General features: G+C 36.8%; 1 protein-coding gene across 3 annotated transcripts in view; it reads right to left on the bottom strand.

The window, feature by feature from the left end:
* KLHL32 (kelch like family member 32) overlaps positions 1–19,174 on the bottom strand; it is a 121,203-nt gene that overhangs the window by 90,144 nt on the left and 11,885 nt on the right. For 2 of the 3 annotated variants that reach the window (XM_036381184.1, XM_036381187.1), the window contains exons 2-3: positions 4,288–4,370; positions 1,594–1,774 (exon numbers count right to left, since the gene is read on the bottom strand). In XM_036381184.1, the coding sequence (XP_036237077.1) occupies positions 1,594–1,774; positions 4,288–4,310 (204 nt within the window). In that variant the 5' untranslated portion in view covers positions 4,311–4,370. Of the gene's footprint in view, positions 1–1,593; positions 1,775–4,287; positions 4,371–16,350; positions 16,401–19,174 lie in introns of those variants that run through there. The other variant, XM_036381186.2, reaches the window with a different exon arrangement.

The raw sequence follows: 19,174 nt of genomic DNA, 5'->3' as shown, positions 1-19,174 counted from the left end.
GCAAAAGTCACATCAAGGTTAATAACATTTCTTAAATACACAGAATAAATTAAGTCTAAATTCTAACCAAAAGTCAGAGAGAGCTGACAGGAAGATAAAAACCCTGCTTAGGTAATCAGAGATATAGAGAAGTTGTCATACACTGTATTACTATTGTAACAAGACAAAAAGATCCTAATAACGAAGTTCATCACACTACAATTACTGTGTAGACAAAATATTTAATAAATTTACTTTGTAAGAGAAAACAGACCTTTAAATTAATTTCAACTTTAGTCTCTGATTAACAACAGGATGACTCACACTTAAAAATACCGGTGAACTACACAGCTACAGATGGTCCAATATTTTGAGTGGGCACATTGTAATAAAGGTTAGTAGAACTGCCTCATATAAAGGATACTTTTCCTATGAGCAAACATGATTTTTCAGTTGCTCCAATTCTAGATTGGAATTAGACTGGAATTGCCTGAATCAGACTTCCCAGGGAATATTTTATTTTATGTCTTGGAAACACTTGTTTCTGAAAATAAGTTTTATCACATTAAAGAAATTATTAAAATTATTATAGCTTCCTCTTTGAGAGCAACCATTTACATCTGACAAAAATCCAATCTCAAGTTGAAATAAATTGCATTTATCACGGTATCATAGAATGGCTTGGGTTGAAAGGGTAAAGATCACCTAGTTTCAAACCTGCTGCCACAAACACCTCCCACTGGACCAGGCTGCTCAGAGCCCCATCCACCCTGGCCTTGTAAACTTCCACAGCCACAAGTTCTCGGACCAGCTTGTTCCAGTGCCTCAGCAGCCTCATAGTAAATATCCAATTTAAACTCCCTCACCCCATACTTCCATACTCTAATCATAGAATATGCTGACTTGGAAAGGGGCCATCAGGACCATTAAAGTCCAACTCCTGGCCCTGCACAGGACACCCCAAGAGTCACACCACATTCCCAAGGGTATTGTCCAAATTCTTCTTGAACTCTGTCAGGTGTGGTGTTGAGACCATTTCCCTGGGGAGCCTGTTGCAGTGCTCAAACACTCTCTGGGTGAAAAACTTTTCCTGATATCCAACCTAAATGTCCCAACTCAGCTTTATGCAATTTCCTCGAGTCCCATCACTGGTCATCAGAGAGGGCATCAGTGCCTGCCCCTTTGCTTCCCCTTGTGAGGATGTTGAAACCACAGTGAGGTCTTCCCTCAGTCTCTTCTTCACCATCCTCTAATCACAGCTCTCATGTGTTCTACAAAAATTTCTACATATTAACATATCTTCCACTTTCTCACTTTACTGGGGCATTACATTCATAGAAAGATGTGCACTGACTAGCTCTGTTAGGGGCAAAGGGAGAAGAAGACTTACCATAAATAATTATTAAAAAAATCTGATTTATGTTCTCAACATTTCTTTCCTATGGATATCTAAAGTTGTATACTCTACAGAGTGTGCAATAATCCTGCATTTTACAAAGGTTCAGATTTAAATCTTATTCAATATGATATTTATATTATATTTATAATTATCTCCATCCTCCACAATGACAATTTTTAATATAATTATATAAATAGAAATATCTTGGGACTTACTCGGAAGTAGTCACTGCAGGCTGCCAGGACTGCTTTATGTGCATGGAATTTCTGCTCTTCAGCAATAAGGGTAATATCACAAAGAATGCCATCACTTCTTTGTTGGTTCAGAGCTGCCAGGACAGCATCGTTGTGGGAGCTAGACTGACAGAGCCTCTGACCTGTCAGCATTTCCTGAACACTGAGAGGGGAAAGGGGAAAGACTCCGTCAAAAACAAAAAAAAAAAATAAAGTACAAAACAAGCACATTCTGTCAGGAATACAGAACAAGACAAGATAGCTTGATAATTCTTGGAAAGCAAAAAAGTCATGAACCCTGTCAGGCAAAAACCTTTACACAGCATAGACATCAGAAAAAAAGCTCAATATAACAAAGCATATGAAAACTGATTATATACTCAAATTTAAAAACCTCAATGGTTCTGATTTCTCATTTCCTGTACCAGAAGTCAGCTAAACTCACAGGATTAATTTTAGGATTAAATGAGAACAATAGAGGGCTTAGGTCAATGGACCACCAGAAAACTTTAAGTGGTTCAAACTGAAGCACTGATGAAAAGGAGGGTATATGTATGTATGCAAGAGGGTCTCAGGTGGCCTGTTTAAGTCTGATGCTGAATGTTTAAGTCTGAAAACTGAATGTTTTCAGACCACCTCAGGCTATTCATGTTTATGAAGTGTTGTAGTGGTTTTTTTGATTGTCTGTTTTGTGCCGGGGAAAGGGAGAGGATGTTTGCTCTATTTTAAAATGCCAATGCCTTCTCCACCTCAATATTTCCACGTACAAATATAAGATTCACATATAATCCAGGCTAGGACTGCCTGATTGCAGCTTCCTTTCTCTGTAGTAAAAGGAAGAGACAAGACAACTGTTCATGCAAATGGAAACAAATCAAAACATATCAGCAAATCCTCTTTGGTACAAAACAATGCAATTGATTTGAGCTCTGTGAGACTACCAATTTAAATTGCCAGAGAATCCACATGTGTGTTTATAGAAGGTGAGTTTACAGAGAGTCATCTCAGCATAAATCAAAGTGAAGATTTTTTTTAAAGGGGTGAATAACCCATCATCTTTCCAGCACAATCACGTAATTCACTGCATACATGTACTATGCAGCAGCTGTGTGGCTGTGATATTCTCCTTTTCCTGCCCATCCTACTTCTGCACCTTGGGCACCTATAAACTACTGCAGACCTGCCTTGCAGACTGTTTGCCCTAATCTAAGCTGCTCTATTAGAAAGTCAACAACTAAAACATTACTTCTAGAAGAAGGCTGGCTAAAGAGAAATAACACAGGAACAGAGTGTTCAGTGAACAGAAGAATTTTCAGTGAACAGAAGAATTTTACTACTCCTCTGACAGTTCAGGTTTCACATATGGACATGCCCTAAATACATTTCAAAAGGGCTCATTCAAATTACTCTTTTTTCTTCAGCTGTTCTGTTTGTGGAACCCAACTCATATTCTAAATAACAGTTATCAAGAAATCTAACTTGCTAAACACAAGAGAATTGTTTTTAATGGTTATTTCTCTTCTGTAATTTTTATAGCAAAGTGACTAAAACTAGGGCAAGTATAATACATTAATGATACCCTGAGATGGTTTCTCTTTACTTCTGTTTTTATTAGCCTCTCTCCCAGTGTTGTAAATCAAGACCTTCATTCCTCTTGTTTTTTTCACCATCATCCAGAGGACGATTTCATTCAATAGAGAACATAGCTGGGATTTTAAACTGAGTTCTATCATAATCCATTTTTCAATTCAGTGACCAAAGTGAAAAATTAATTGCCTGTAACCCTTGTGCTAATCACATATGAAGAATGAATACACATGAAAGGCAACTTAACTGGAATTTATGAATGAAAATACATAGAATAATTAAACCTAACATGACCGGTTATTTGTAGTGATATTGTCAGTTGATAAATTTAATAGCTATAAAAGCAAGCAAGTTCTGATCCTCTTCTGCTGCACAAGTATGGCAGGGAAAGGGGAACAGAACTGGAATGATAAGGTGTCCCAGTCATATCAGGGAGTTTTCTGAGCTACCAGATCAGAGTGTTAACTACTCTAAAACAGAACCACCAGCATTTCACACTACTGCAAAGTTCTGCAAAAAACCAATTCAGTTAATAAATTCTGCAGAGTGTTCTGTCTGAAAGAACCATGTTCTGCTCCCAGAAAGTAATTAAATTATAAATGACAAATTCTCTATTGCAAGAATGGGTAGTACAAACAAATGAGAAAGGCTACACTGGGAAGGAGACACAAGGGAAGGCAGAAAGATGAATTTGGAGAGAATCTTGGAAGACATTTCACATAACTGGAAAAGTAATATGTCCCGAACAGTGGAACTGCACAGACCCAAAATTACCACCAGCCACCGTTCCAGATGCAAAAAATGCCAGTTGCTTCCACAATCAAAAATTCCAAGTATAGACTAAGGCATAAATAAGGTATGAGGAGCCTGTGGGGCTCCAATCAATCCCAGGCACAGTTTTCCTTGCCTGAGATAAGAAGCAACAAGGTAATATTTTGCAGATTATAACAGGGATATGTATTTAATAACGTGAATTCCCATCTAATGAACAAAACTAGTAGTTTTACTTTTTTCTACTTTCTTCACTGAATCTTTGGTAAACATCATCCTAAATGTTAATAACTTCCTACACACTACCAAGTACTATACCTCAGGCACCTCTCAGATGGCATCCTTCAGTCTTCTGAATATCAAAACTTATAATCCTCTAGGGAAAGCTGTGAGTGTTCCAGCTAGAAAAAGAGAATGGAGAGGAACATTAAAATTCAAAGCATACACAGCCTCAGCCTTAAAGATCAATACTTTCAGGATGTGCAATTCAAAAGCAACTTTCACTGTCTAGAATTGAGTAGAGTCTTTCTGTAAGGAAAGTGGCCTTTCCTCTAGTCTTTCTTAGAGCTTCACATCCTGCCATCTGAATGTCCTGCACCTGCTGCCCTTGAGGAATACTTTCCACAAACTCAGGAACACATATAATTTCAAAAAAGCTAAAGAAAGATGAGGAGGAAAGTAACTGTACCAAAATTCCTTCAATATGAAGAGCAAGCCAAAGGCATATGTATTAGTGTTTGCTTACTTTCCTGAATAACACACAGTTTTTATGTTCAATGATCCTAAGGGTCTTTTCCAACCTAAATGACTCTATGATGCTATAATCATTCTGGCAAATAGAAGTAGTATAGTACAATCATTTTTATAAACACAACAGCTCTTTTTTTAAAAGACAAAATAATAAAGTGACCATATAAATAAACACAGAACAGCTGAAGTGTCCAAAGACCTAAGTTATTGAAAACAGGGCTGTACAGCAAATTTTTCAGTGGTGTAGCAGCCAGCACAGCTGACATGACCTTTCAACTTCATATAATTATAAAAGAAAAAATAGGTTTTAACTGAATAGTCAAAAAAAAAAAAGTACACTACTTCGACCGCTTATTTAAACCATGTGTGGATTGTTTAACTCAGTAACATTGAAGTATTACAATTCAACAAAATCTGAAGAATTTCCATATTTTTCTCTTTTCCAAAAAGACTGCAATTCTGAGCAAATGGGTGAGGTCATAGAGAATTTATTCTGATGATTCGGTGGGATACTAAGCAAATGGGTTTGCAGTGCTTTCCAATGGTGGTTTCAGAACATGTCACTCTCTCCATCAATGATCACCATTCTAGCTCTGTTAAGACAATTCACCTTACCCTTCAAGGGACAGAAAAACACAGCATATTAAGTTGGTATTGTCAACTAAGGAAGCAAAACCACTTCTGATCAATGTACCTGTGTCACAGACATCTTTTCACTAAAAATCCTTTCTTTAGGATTTTTCCTTCTCAGAGACAGAATGTAAACAATGGTTATCTGCTGCTGTGGAATGCAACAGGACCACCTGTGATTGGCCCATCTGGATGTTTATAATTGATGGCCAATCAAGGACTGAGGTATCTCGGACAGAGTCCGAGAAAGCTGCCTTTGTTATGATTCTTTTTTATTCTTAGCTTAGCAAGCTTCTGAGGAAACCTTTCCCTTCTTTTTCTTTTTAGTATAGTTGTAATGTAATATATATACATATCATAAAATAATAAATCAAGCCTTCTGATGATGGAGTCAACATTCTTGTCTCTTCCTTCACCTGAAAACCCCTGTGACCACGGTCACATACCTGCTCTTGTATACACCCATACATCAATACTGATGCCTGCCCCTTGGAAATCCTACACCATCCAGAGACTGGTAGAGAACAAATTCAACCTTTAAGAGGTCCAAACTCTCTGGCCCATACACAGGAAAAAAAAAACAAAACAAAACAAAAAACAACCACAAGCCGCAGTGAGAGCAAGCAGAGGAAGGATGAAGACCTGCAGGGAAAAGCATTCCTTCTACAATAATTAAGGCATATGCATCAAAGAATTCACAGGATATTCAAACAGCTCCATGCTGCATTTAGCAGTTTTACCCTAACAAATCAATCTTCCCTAAACTTCAGCACTCCTTTCTCTTCCAAAGCTCCAGCACTGCATGCCTCACTTAAATGTACACCATGTACAGTGTGTAAATCATTAAACTAATACTGCACTGATTTTATTTAGCCATATAGAATTCAGGCAGCAAAACATCTTTAGTAACAGGAAATTTGAAAGAATTATTTATTCTTACAAAAAAAAAAAAAAATTAAGGAGGCACTTCCACCTGTTGTATACATATGCTGTGCCAGAACAGTTCTAAAATCATTTGCACCAATAGTTTATTTCTATTTCAGACAGCTGGATACATGTCCATTATATAAACTGTGATTGGTACCTAAGAAAACTCTTTGCATTAGAATGTTTAAGACATACTATTGTCTTTCTATTTAACTACTTTAAGTCATCAAATCGGTTTAAAAGATTAGTTTATAAACTTAAGGATAAGACTTTTGGTTTAAATGGAAAACTTTAAATCCACATAAATCCTTCTGTTGTAGTGAAATACTCCTTAATGCTGGAAATTACCAGGAAAAATACAGGCCAGACAGAAAATGCTCATTACATCCTAGGTTTGAGATACATGCTAAAATTGCCAAAAAGCATTTTTTAAAAATAATATATTATTTCACTCTTTATGATTTTGTGATGAACACTAATTCCCAATAAGATAATATTTCACAACTAAAATTTATTTCCTCGTTGCTCCATTAGTTTTTTCACATCCTAGAAAAGTGCTAAAATTAAAAATTTGCAAATAAATAAAACTAGCAATGATCTAGCTAGCACTGGAAGAACATATTATTTTGGTAGGGAATGGTGCACCATTCCTAAATGGAAAAAAGAAAAACAGTAGTTTCCTTATGTAAACACAGTGTACCTAAGGATTTCAAAGGTAAGCCATTCAAAAGAAATCACACTGTCCATGCAAATGATTATGACAAACTAATGCATCAAAACAGAGTTTGCTCTTTCTGCCTGATGAAATGTCAGTTTTTCTATACATATTTTTGTCACAGTCTTATGACACAGCAAAATAAACAGTAGGTTTTGTGCACTCTCAAGAAATCTTAGAATGAAGTGTCACTCTGCCACATCCACTGCACAGTTAGGCTATGCCACCTCTTTAATCTAAATTATCAGTGAGTTCAAGAATTATTTGTTCAAATATCACTAAAAAAAAAAAAAGCACTTAAGCAGGCAGTATTTCTTTCTTTATTTTAATCAGATATAACACTGGTTTGGAAATATTAGACAAAGTACTTTAGTATCCAAAAGTATTTATTGGCAGAATGCATGTTGCCCTTTCCAGAAAAAGTCTTGTTCATTTAAGTTAATTTTGAGGAGCCAATACCATGTTCTTAGCTTACACAGAACACATGAGGCATTAAAGAATTTCAGTTACATCATTTCTCATCCTTTTGGTGGGTTTATTTGGGGGTCTTTATTTGTTTTTCTTGTGTTTCTTTAGAAACAAACTGAAGGCAATAACATATTTTTGATTAATTCTTGAAAATACAAACCACCAGAATACAGATTAGATTAAGGGGGTAAGAGTGTAGGAGATCAAAATAAAATTCATATTCAATCTACTTTCTGAAAATAAATGTCCCAAAAGCCACTATTTCCTCCCCCTTATGTAGCAAGCTTTTTTTTTTCTAGTTCACATATCTGATTTTACAGAGTTGCCCAAATCATAGTCCAGATCATCACAAAACTTACTCTGTTGCATAAACAGGCTCTGTATTTTATACTGGGTACCTAAGAAACATTTCTTCCACCCTAATTAGGCTTGCTTTGTCTTGCAAACTAGTAAAAAATGCATATTCATAATGGAAATGACAATCTATTAATAGTACCTGAAAACAAGCAGGTTTTCTACATAATTCAAGCTTATATTCAATAATTACCACCTCAGTGGTTTCATCAATAATTTTCCCAATTTGCTCCACGTAAATAAGAACTGAGTTACAATGAACCTCGGTGTGAACTCACAAAACATGATATAAGCATTATTTCTGTTAGGTCAATAATGAAATTATTTAAAAATTCTGATTTTAAATGTGTTCTCAATACAAAAATAAAATAGCATTGGACAAAAAGATTGTACTCTTCGCTTTACTAAGGTAGTTACTTCTTTGGCAGGAGTTACTAAATTATCCCACTCCGACCCCCTGAACCCCAGACAAGGTTTAGGGGAAAGCAAGGGTTCTATTACCTATGTAGGAGTCAAAAAAACCCCATTTGACTGCCTCCATGGTTCTGGGTAACACATTGTGCTGTGGTGGGAGAGGTGAGACTCTGCCCTCCTCAGATATTCTGGCAAGACTGACATAAAAAAGTGAGAAAAATCAAAGTGAAACACAGGCAACTACCACTTCACAGAGTTCAGCTTAATACAAGATTCAAGAGATACTAAAAGATGCTTTTGTAGACACAAGAAATGTTCTCTTGCAAACATGGCCAGGATCAGAACACCTTTAAAAGACAGGGTGGAAAATTACAGAGCATTTGGTGCCTTTTATACCACATAAAGAAAATAGCTTAACTGTGAAAAGCTGCAACACAAAATTTGAGCTAAATATCTTTCAAACTGCTGAGATCCAGGCAACCAACATACATAAATCTCCACTGCAGCCAGATGCCATCTTTGTTCTTGTGATGATCCACATTTGGAGGGAGGTAGAAGTACCAGAACCCCCGGGGATGTCTTGAAGCAGCCTCTACTTTGTTCCTCACAACAGCCCCTGCTGCTCCAGAGCCCCTCACAGAGTGACAGGAGACTGGCTTTGGGAGCTGTGGAGTCCCTTACACTGGGACCACTTAGGGCAACTTTCACCTAGTTGATCACAAATAAAGTTGTTTGTTGCAGTGTGATGCCATTTCCTGTTTCCTATCCCAACTCCCCAGGTGTGCCAACCTCTCCTTTCCCCTCCCCCTGTCCCTGGGCTTAAAAGGAGACGGGACCACGCAGCCTGGATTCTATTGGGAGCTGTTACCACATTCAGAGGTCTGTCATCCTGGAATAAAACTCTGGATTAAAACTCTACAGCAGAATCCTCTCCTTTTTCTCTTCACTGTTGCCTGAACCTTTTCCACCAGAGGTAAACTGAGTTCCTACTATGCCTGGATTTGTTCCGAGTGCCCAGCTGCAGCATCCAGCCAGCCAAAGGTATCTCTGAGGGGAAACACCACAGCTGCCGCCTTTGGCCCAGCAGCAAGGGTCAGACGGGCCTAGGCACATCCCACCTGGAAATACTGGGATTAATATTCCATAGTTGTTGATCTTCTGTTTACCACTAAACTTCACAGAATAACACTGCATTATTAAGTACTGTTCTGCCTTTAAAGTCCTCCAATGTTGTCACCTTATTGCAGGGTTCCATACTGCTGTCTCCTTATCACAAAAGTTCATACCTTCTTGGTGTTTCTCATGGGCAGTTCCTCAGAGCCCTGACTCTTTCTTCTTCACAAGGTATCCAACTGACTCCAGTTCCCCTCCTAACCCCCCACCCCACTCTTTTATAGCATCTTCTTCTCACTGGTTACAGCTGTGGCCTGTTAGGTCAGGCCTGTTCCTTATCTTTGATAATTGGCCCAGCTGCAACTCCTTAGGGGTAAGATTACTTTTTACACTATCTTTATTTTCTTATATTCTATCTCCCTACATTCCAGTGTATGAAAATCCTTCTAATTTCTTTAAATTTTTACTTTGAACTGGGAAAGCTACTCATTTATCGATTACCACATTACTTCAAACAATGCTGCTAATCAAAAATATATTTCAAATAATTAACTTTAACTCACACAAACCATAAAGCCAAACCCTGAGTATTTAAATACAGATTTTAATCTCATTTCACATAAGTAGCTATTAGTTACATTCTGAAACTTCTCTTAATTGTCAGTAACCATAAAAAGCTGTTGATTCATAAAACTTCACATTAAATGTAGGGATTTTTTTCCATTTCTCTGGGTACAGATAATGTATCTTTTCAGATAGTAATATTTCATTTTGATATATTTACTAACATTCTTAATTATGACTGTTGTTATGTTGGAAAATAGTAACTCAACATTACTTACATTAAACTTGTTGTGTGCCAAACTATTTTACATAGAAAATTATTTAAATTCACATGCTCAAGAACTGGTTAAAAAGACTAAAAATACTGAATATATAAATAATTTTAAAGATATTTTGCATTTTCTTTAATTACTTAATTAACTTAATTAATTATCTTAGTTGTCTTTAATTACTTATCTTCTTTCCTTCCAGTCATTCCTTTTCCAAGTGTGTATTTTAAGTATTGGAAAACATTTCCACTTAAACCCACATCACTTCAAGTTAGATGCATGGACAAACTGAAGGGATCATGAGCTCTTTCTTGCAAAAAAGTAGAATTTTGAACCAACTGGATAAGTTGTGAAGATAAAGTATTTGTACACAATAAAATTGGATTTTCACTTTGACAGCTCCAAAAAAGGTTTAAATTTGGCCTTTTTTCAAAAAGAAAATACAACATTTAGAAGCTAACAGAAGTACACTATATTAATTTCATTCCAGAATGGCATCACAGCACATCCTGACAGTGGCTGCCATGGATACAGAACTAGACCACTAAGATTTACCCATGGCAATTCTCTGTTCTAGCCTGGCTCCCTATTCACAGGAGCTTCTGCCTGTGGTTTTACTAAGTCAAAATAAATCATCCTTTCAAGCCATGCTTCACTTTCTCTCAGAGTCTCTTCAGAAACAAAACTGTGGATTTACTGTTCAGAGAAAATAATGGACAACATTATCTTCTACTTTTTTAAATCACATCTCTGCCGGATTAATTTATCAAAAGGAAAACACTTGGAAACAGATTTAAAGTTTGACTGCAAACCTGGTTTTTTGAGTATATTAATACACTTTTCCCACATGCCTGGGAGACTTTTTCCTCTTTTCATTGGGATCTTTGAGAATTGAAATATTTTTCTCATTCCATAAAAAATGTTCAAGAATGTCAAGTGTGAGAAAAACTCTGCCACTACTCAATGTTGTCAGTGAAATAATCACTAAGCTCAAACACAAGCTGCTCAACTAATTTAGTGCCTCAATACAGTGAATTTAAAGAAAAAGCTTTCAAAGTACTGAAAAACCCCTTAGATTTAATGTAAACTATAAAATTATGGGAATAAAAAAATTGAAAACCTGGACTTGTTTGGGAAAACAGAAGTCAGTCAAAACACCTCAAGAAAAAATTCAGCAAAGTAAATACAAAATAAAACCACAAAAAATTCAAACTGTTACAGTCTTCTGATTAATTATAAACTAGTTTCTTGTGAGACTGGCAAGGTCATTGCTATCTTCAGGCCATCAGCTATAGTCAATTAGAATAATGAGGTTTATTTTATATTACTACCAAATTACCATCTGACTTCACAGAAAAATTAAGATTTTAAGCCACAAAACCATAAAATGAAATAACAAGGCTGAAGGCTGTACGAGTAGAACAACATCTTTATGTCTTTATATCTTCTTTGTGGCATTATATCTTTGACATATCTCAATGTATCAGCATTCAGAAGATTTTCTTCTGAATACACCTTCAGATAAAATAAAAAGCCACGTTCATGGTCAGCTGTGTAATTTAAGGCAAATTTTACCTAAACTACCACCTGAGAAAGAGGTTGTAGCATTCCAGTGATAAAGCCATAGACAAACATGTAACTAACTGGAAACTACACAGATGAAGTCTGGTGATTTTGAAGACAAAGTTGGCTTCCAGGATGTGTGCACACAGTTTCACTCATTTCATTTGAAAAAAGATGACAGTTTTATACAACTGTAGTAACAAGCCTTTGTGCACTATCATCTTAGCTTTTCAGAGCACTCACTGTTGCTGTCATTTAAGCCATGATACTAATTACTCACTTGCTGAAAGGAGCAGGACATAACTTCCAGCAGGTTCATTTATCATGGTTGGGAAAACAATATTACAACTTGATCCTGATCTCATTGAAGAAATCTCAGCTCATGGCAGGAGACTGGACTAGAAGACCTTCAAGGGTCTCTTCCAACCCAAATTATTCTATTTTTTTATGAACTTATTTTCTCATCTTCCTGAAAGTTAGGCAACAAATATGCAAAGCAACCTCAAAATGAAGCATCTAATCCATACACTGAGTTCACAGTTGTTTTAAGGGACAAGTCAAAAGGTCTCTGGTCAGTTTTAAGGCATTCTACTGCTGGCACAAACCAAAATCTTTATTATTTTGCAAAACTACACTTTCAAGATTTTTCCTCTAGATCTTATAAAAAGGAAATAAAAGACAGGGGGACTTTATTAGTTTGCAATCTATAACTGCATATTATTTTGGAATTTGATTTGCATTTTCATTAGACTAAAAAATCCAAGAACCCCATTCTTCCAGTCTAAACTTACTTTTTTAGAAAATTTGTCATGTTTGTTGCAAAATCATAGAATGGTTTGGGTTGGAAGAGACCTTAAAGATCATCTAGGTCCCAGTCACCTGCCAGGGACAGGGATGCCACTCTCTAGACCAGTTTGCTCAGGGCCCCATCCGACCTGGCCTTGAACATTTCCAGGCATGGGGCAACCAGAACTTCTCTGGGCAGCCTGTTCCAGTGCTTCACCACCTTCTGAGTAAAGAATTTCTTCCTAACATCTAAAATAAACCTGTTCTCTTGCATTTTAAAACCTTTTGCTCCTTGTACCTTGTCCTGTCACTACATGCTCTTGTAAGAAGCCTCTCTCCCACCTTCTTACAAGCCCCATTTAGGTATTGGAAGGCTGCTAGAAGGTCTCCCTGGAACTTTGCCTTCTCATTGCTGCACAGCCCCAGCTCTCAGCCTGCCTTCATAGGAAAGGTGCTCCATCCTTCCGATCGTCTTTGTGGCCCTCCTCTGGATCTGCTCTAACAGGTCCACAAATGTGGAAGGTTTCTCTAAAGCAAGTCAGAATATTTTACAGTGGAATGCAACAGAAATTTAACTAGAAAGCTCATCATTATTTCTCCTGATAGAAACAAAACGCTCTAGAAACAAACATGGAAAGGGACATACAATAGTGATGTGTGATTGGAAATGGCGTCAACCTCACTCAGATAAGCCTTAGATTTTCAACTTTCACAACCATCAAGATGCTTTTATTTAACACAACAATTACTCCTTTCTAGAGTATTAAGAGTCAAAAATACATAAACATGTTTTTGAAATTACTTCAAATCTGCATATAGACTACATCAGATAGGAATATACAGTACTGTAGTCTACAAGCTTGACAATTGGGCCTTTTCATATCTATGACTGAAGCATAAAAAAAACCACATAAAAATACTAAGTATTATTTCTTAATAGTGTATAGTCTTGCATAACTGAGGTGATCAGTTATGTGTCTACATAGCATTTCCAGTGAAAAACTATTTATATATTTTAATAAAAGCACAGAAGTTTATACATCTCTACAGGACCTGCAATAGCCCTTCAACTTCCTCTGTGAAATAGCTTTCATGAAGTTAAAAGTTAAAAGTGACTACCAGCAGTTAAGTAAACATGTACCTTCTAAGAATGGCCTTCAGTAGCCACAGGGTGGCAGAACTATACTTCAATATAACTTGTAGTTCCAGGACAGTGACAGTATTTCAAAGAGTGGGTTTTTCCCCCCTTAGAGCATAATTAAAATAATGTAAAATACTTGCTCAGTGTCCAGTGGGTGCTTTCAAAACCAGAAATCAGAAAGAAAAAAAATGTCTGTACATAAAAGTACAACTACACAACAGTTCTATAAACACCAAAACACTGCAAAAGGTTACTGACCTCCATGTTTCTATTTTGAAAAAATATTCAAGTCATAGAGTAACTGATCACTAAAATCCCAATCATTTTTCCCCCATACAGAATCAAAGAATTACAGAATGGATTGGGCTAGAAGGGCCCTTAAGATCATTTAGTTCCAAACCCCCTCTCCCATGGGCAGAGTCCACTAGACCAGGTGCCTCAAAGTCCCATTCTACCTGGCCTTGAACACCTTCAGGAACGGAGCATCCACAGTTTCTCTGGGCAACCTGTTCAAATACCTCTCTGCCCTCTGAATAAAGAATTTCTCCCTGGCATCTAACCTAAACCTTGTAAAACCTTGATTGCCCCTTCTTCTATCATCACCTGGCTGTGAAGTCAGTCTCCCTCTTTTTTATAAAGCCTCTTACTCGAAGGCCACTGTGAGGCCAGGCTCCAAGTTGTTCTCCAGGTTGAATAATCCCAGCTGGCTCAGCCAGTCTCTGCAGGAAAGGTGCTCCAGCCCTTTGACAACCTTTGTGATCCTTCCCTGGACCCTTTCTAACAAGTCATCATTCCTTGTATTAAGGACCTCAAAACTAGACACATAATTGGCTTATAGACTTTCCTCCACTCTTTCAATGTAAGAGAACAAAGATATTTGCAAACTCCTTCCTGTTATGAGAAAAGGGCATCAAAAGATTTCTGACAGCTTTAAGCAAATTCGGCAGAGTGTGATTCACCTTGATAATGAAACACATTTGGATGAGGCCAAGAGGGAGATGTCAAGTGGGAAAGAAGTAGGAAGAGGAAATAAAAACAGAATGGAGGAAGCTGGTGATGAAGACCAACTACAGTTATTTCCTGGGTTTCCTCTTTTGCAAAGGGGAAGAGGAAACAGGGGAATAGTACACAGTAGTAAAATCAGATAAGTATCTGAGAAAATAGAGTAGAAATAATGGATTTTTCTACAGTGCAATCGTAGGAAGAGAAGTCAGAGGTCATCAGGGAATAATTCTAATTGCTGGACAAGAAGACTGAATGCTCAGGAGAGCAGACTGTGAAAGCACATAGAACAAAGGCAAAGAGACAAGGGCAAGGAAGATCCTGGGCTAAAATGTGTGCATGACAAAACCATCAGATTTAGAAGAACGCAAATAAAAGAATCAATGTCTATTAAAGTCCATTCCATCTAGATTTTAGACTAGAAATCAAGACCACCAAGTTTTGCACCTTTTTTTTTTTTGTGGAGAAACAGCTGCAGAACATTTGCTTTCCCTTTCTGCTGACTGTGATGGATTATAGTGAATAATTCCTGACAGTTTACTTATCTTAGTGCTAATAGTTCCAATCATGCTGCTCTTCCATTCAGTTGGTAGAGCTCTTCAAGATTTTTTTAGTTTACCTTTGAAAAACCTTCAAAGGGTTACATGCTCATGAAACTAAGAATGCTAGAAAAGGCAAAAACCTATGTGCTCCAATACCAAAACTGAGGTCCCTTACAATCAGCTTACTAAAAGGAAAAGCACAGGTATTCCTAATTCCATCACTTCTTAAAACATGAATGTTTGAACTCCCTTAGGGCCGTTTTTCTACACTTGAATTGCATCAAAACTTCTAAAAGCCTGGCTAATGCCATTCCAGCATAAACTCTTGTATTACAGGGATGCCTGTATCACTGTTTAGCTTTAAGGTGCTCCAAGTATAAAAGGAATTTCTACATGTAGCTTTTCATAATTGACTTAGAAGTTTAAGTAGGAGTGACAGGACCTGAAGTTAGCTAGAGCTCTGAAGTGAATCCATCTAATTTAGACCTTTTCCTTACAAGGAACTCAGATCAATTGAAACACTTCTTTACTAAAAAGATATATTTGATTTAAGCATTAAAGAAATCTAGATTAAAAGAGAAAATCAAAACTAATTAGATGACCAAGATAAATAATATTTACAGATAAATTCTATTTGTGGGTGAGAAGCAGTGGGAGAGAGTGGAGAGGGTTGCCCTTCTCCAAGTTCTATTATACACTGCAATTACAAAAGCCATAAGCAGTGAAGCCTGCACAGTCACCTCTGCTTCTAGCTCTTTACCCTGTTTTACACTGCCTTCTGCAGATAAAAAAAAAAAAAATTGTATTTTAGGAAAGATAGAATTCCCATCATGTCCATATTTTGTTACTGTAAGACCGTGATTTCTTATATTCACCACCAGCAACATGGTTACACAGTCACTGCTACCTCTATAACATCAATGAGCCTAGCTAGACAAGTACACAGATAAGCCTGGTCTGGGATAAGCAAAGTGGCACTGAAAATGTCAGATGGATTTTCTGACCCATAAACAAAAATCTGCAGGAGCTTTGCTATACACACACAGGACTGTACAAACCTTACCTGGACAAAGGAGAAAGCTCTTACCATATTAGAAGGAAAAATGCTCTCAGCTCAAGAGGGATATCAATGGGCAGACTTACTCAAGGAACTGTGGCCTTCTCCCTGCTCCCTGTGAGTACAGTCTGCTAGAGTGTGAGCTTTTGAAGCATTAGGACAGTTGGGAATGGTACAGTTCCTACCAGAGGAAGCTGTGGTTCACACACCTGCTGGGAACACAAGGGAAAACATCAGGACACCCAACCTCATATGCTGGAAAACAGCTGAATGCCCTGACCAAGCTGATGATAGAGTTAGTGGATTCTTTTCTCCAAGGATTTATCCAGAATCTAGATTTCATATTATAGTATCTTACTGAAATAGGAGATCTCCTTTTTTCTCTCATCCTTTACTCAACAAGTTTCATTTCTAATACAGACTTTATTCAATGTACCAGACCAGCTACCTAGAAAATGTTCTGATATTGACCACTGTCATTAAAACCCAGTGTCAATACAACAAATAAAAATTCCCTCAGAGCAGAAGGGACATATCAGACAGGGAGGGGAGGTGACAGGAAATACAGTCTAAAAAATCTCACAGTGAAGATGCATATATTTGTAGCATGAGTCATACTTTGACATCATCTTAAGAAATTCAGTTTAAGGAAATGCTTTTTTCCTAAAGAAAAATATCACCTCTAATTAAGCTCTATCATATAGGTTAATAGAGAAACATATAAGTTCTTGCTTGGAAACATCAGATTTTTAAATGTACTCTATTCTCTGCTTTTCAGAGATAATCCAAGAATTCATACTTTAAATCCTTTGGGTACACACAGATTTAAAGACAGACTCAGATCCATTTTTAGGCAAATGTTGCATCAATACTTCTTAGTTTATTTAAACAAATGAAAAAACCAAAACAAAACCACAAAGCAAAAACAAAAAAAAAAAAAAAAAAAAAAAAAAAACAAAAAACAAAAAACAAAAAACAAAAACCCAACCAAACAAACCAAAAGCTACATTTCAAAACAGAAGTAAAAACTTTTTTTTTAAACAAGTTGCTGTTTAAATTCCCAGGGGAACCTATGAAAGACTGCATAAGGCTACAGTTAGGTGCTTACTTGCAGAAGTGAAGAATTTAATACTTGTACACTTCTGATTTTATCAGTTAAATTGACATCTTGTTCCTCCCTTTATATACGTGCAAGCAACTTGCAGCTTGTCGAGTTGGTGTTCTGAACATCTATCACTACCAGGACATTAAACTGGTAAGTTCAGCAAGTCTCTAGGGTTTGTGACTACTGCTCCTAGAACCAAACATCAGATGATTTGTTAAGACAGACCTACATGCCTCACTGAAATTTGTGAATTGAATGCAATCACTAGAATCCCACCCTATTTGAGAAAGCGAAACAGTGCCAAGCAGGAGGAAAAAATAAAAAAGGCATTTGTTTCCTTGTTTCTAAAATAACATTTATTTTTTAATTTTAGGGGTAATAATTACCTTGTTAAAAACCACTAAGTGCTACAAATAGCTACTTATATTTCAAGTTAAAACACTGTTTTTTCTATAACTTAATGGGCACACATTAACAGACATGGAATTCCTGTTGAACACTAGAAAATGCTATTTATTGTGAGGAATTGTTAAACATCAGAACAGGTTGCCCAGAGAGCTTGTGGAGTCTTCATTCTTAGAGATATTCAAAATACCTCTGGACACCATCCTGGACAATCTGATCTAGCTGACCCTGCTTTGACTAAATTATGTCAAGAGGTCCTTTCCAACCTAGACAATTCTGTTCTTTGTGAGATCCTCTGTGGCACAGCTGAGAAGACTACGAATGTACAGCATGCATGCAACAGCATATTAGTCCCATATGACCTATTTATTCCACATTCCAATCTTCTTGAAGACATTTTATCTCATAAAGGGAAACAGAAGGGGCAAAAGGGGGAAATTCTATCAAAACCATAGCAAATACACATGCCTCCACATCTCTGTTAGGTGTCCCAGTCGGGCACATTTATGAGTTTCAGTCTTTTCCATTTATTGGAACTACCTTTAAACTCCTGTCTAGAAATAATACCAATCCAAACCAAACGTACTGTAGCACTAAACACTTCTTTTGTCATAAGCGCGTAGTTTTTCCTTTTTGTTTTTTTGGGTTTTTTTTTAGGATAGGAAAACTTGGTGGCAATACATGTGCAACTACTGTATATGAAGTTTGGTGATTATTTCACTTGATAACCAAAAATAATACTCTGTAAGCAATATAAGCATGCACTTTTAAAAAACTTTTCCAATTAAACTCAAATAAGACGTGAATTCAGTTGATAATATACAGAAATTTACTGTTATTTCAGACCCTGTAGAGTATCTAAGACATCTTCCTGGGTAGATAAGAAAGATGACATAGGACACACAGGACATCCAGTCCCCTCTGCATCAGTATCTCAAGTGGCACTAGACATTCCTATTCCAGAGAGTAAGCTGAGCCCTGAATGACTCCTGACAAAGAGCAAAAGAATTTATTTCCCTTAACTAAGTTCCATTGAGGGTATTTTCAAAGTTTTCCAACAGATGGTCATCAACCAAAAAAAAAAAACCCAAGCAATTTAAAACATCTTGAATAAATTTCCATCAATCAATAAAATTTTTGCTTTTAAATGTAATGCTTCTGATAATCAAATGTTAAGGCAACGGATTAGAATGCACCAGAATTGAGTCACACTAAGAAGCCTTCTGGAAAGATAATTCTGCTAACTATGATGTCTGGGAAAGCCACTGCTCCTAGAGGTCACAGTGGACATCTCCATCAAAACCACACTGCCAGGTAGAGAAGAAAATCAAAACAAAATGAAACCATGAATTACCAAAGGGACAACAGTGGCCTATTACTGTTACTACCAAATCCCAGAA

This window comes from Molothrus ater, chromosome 3 (assembly GCF_012460135.2).
Source record: "Molothrus ater isolate BHLD 08-10-18 breed brown headed cowbird chromosome 3, BPBGC_Mater_1.1, whole genome shotgun sequence".
Classification (NCBI taxonomy): Eukaryota; Metazoa; Chordata; class Aves; order Passeriformes; family Icteridae; genus Molothrus; species Molothrus ater.
The sequence above is the reverse complement of the archived record's forward strand: the minus strand, read 5'-3'. Positions and strand labels throughout refer to the sequence as shown.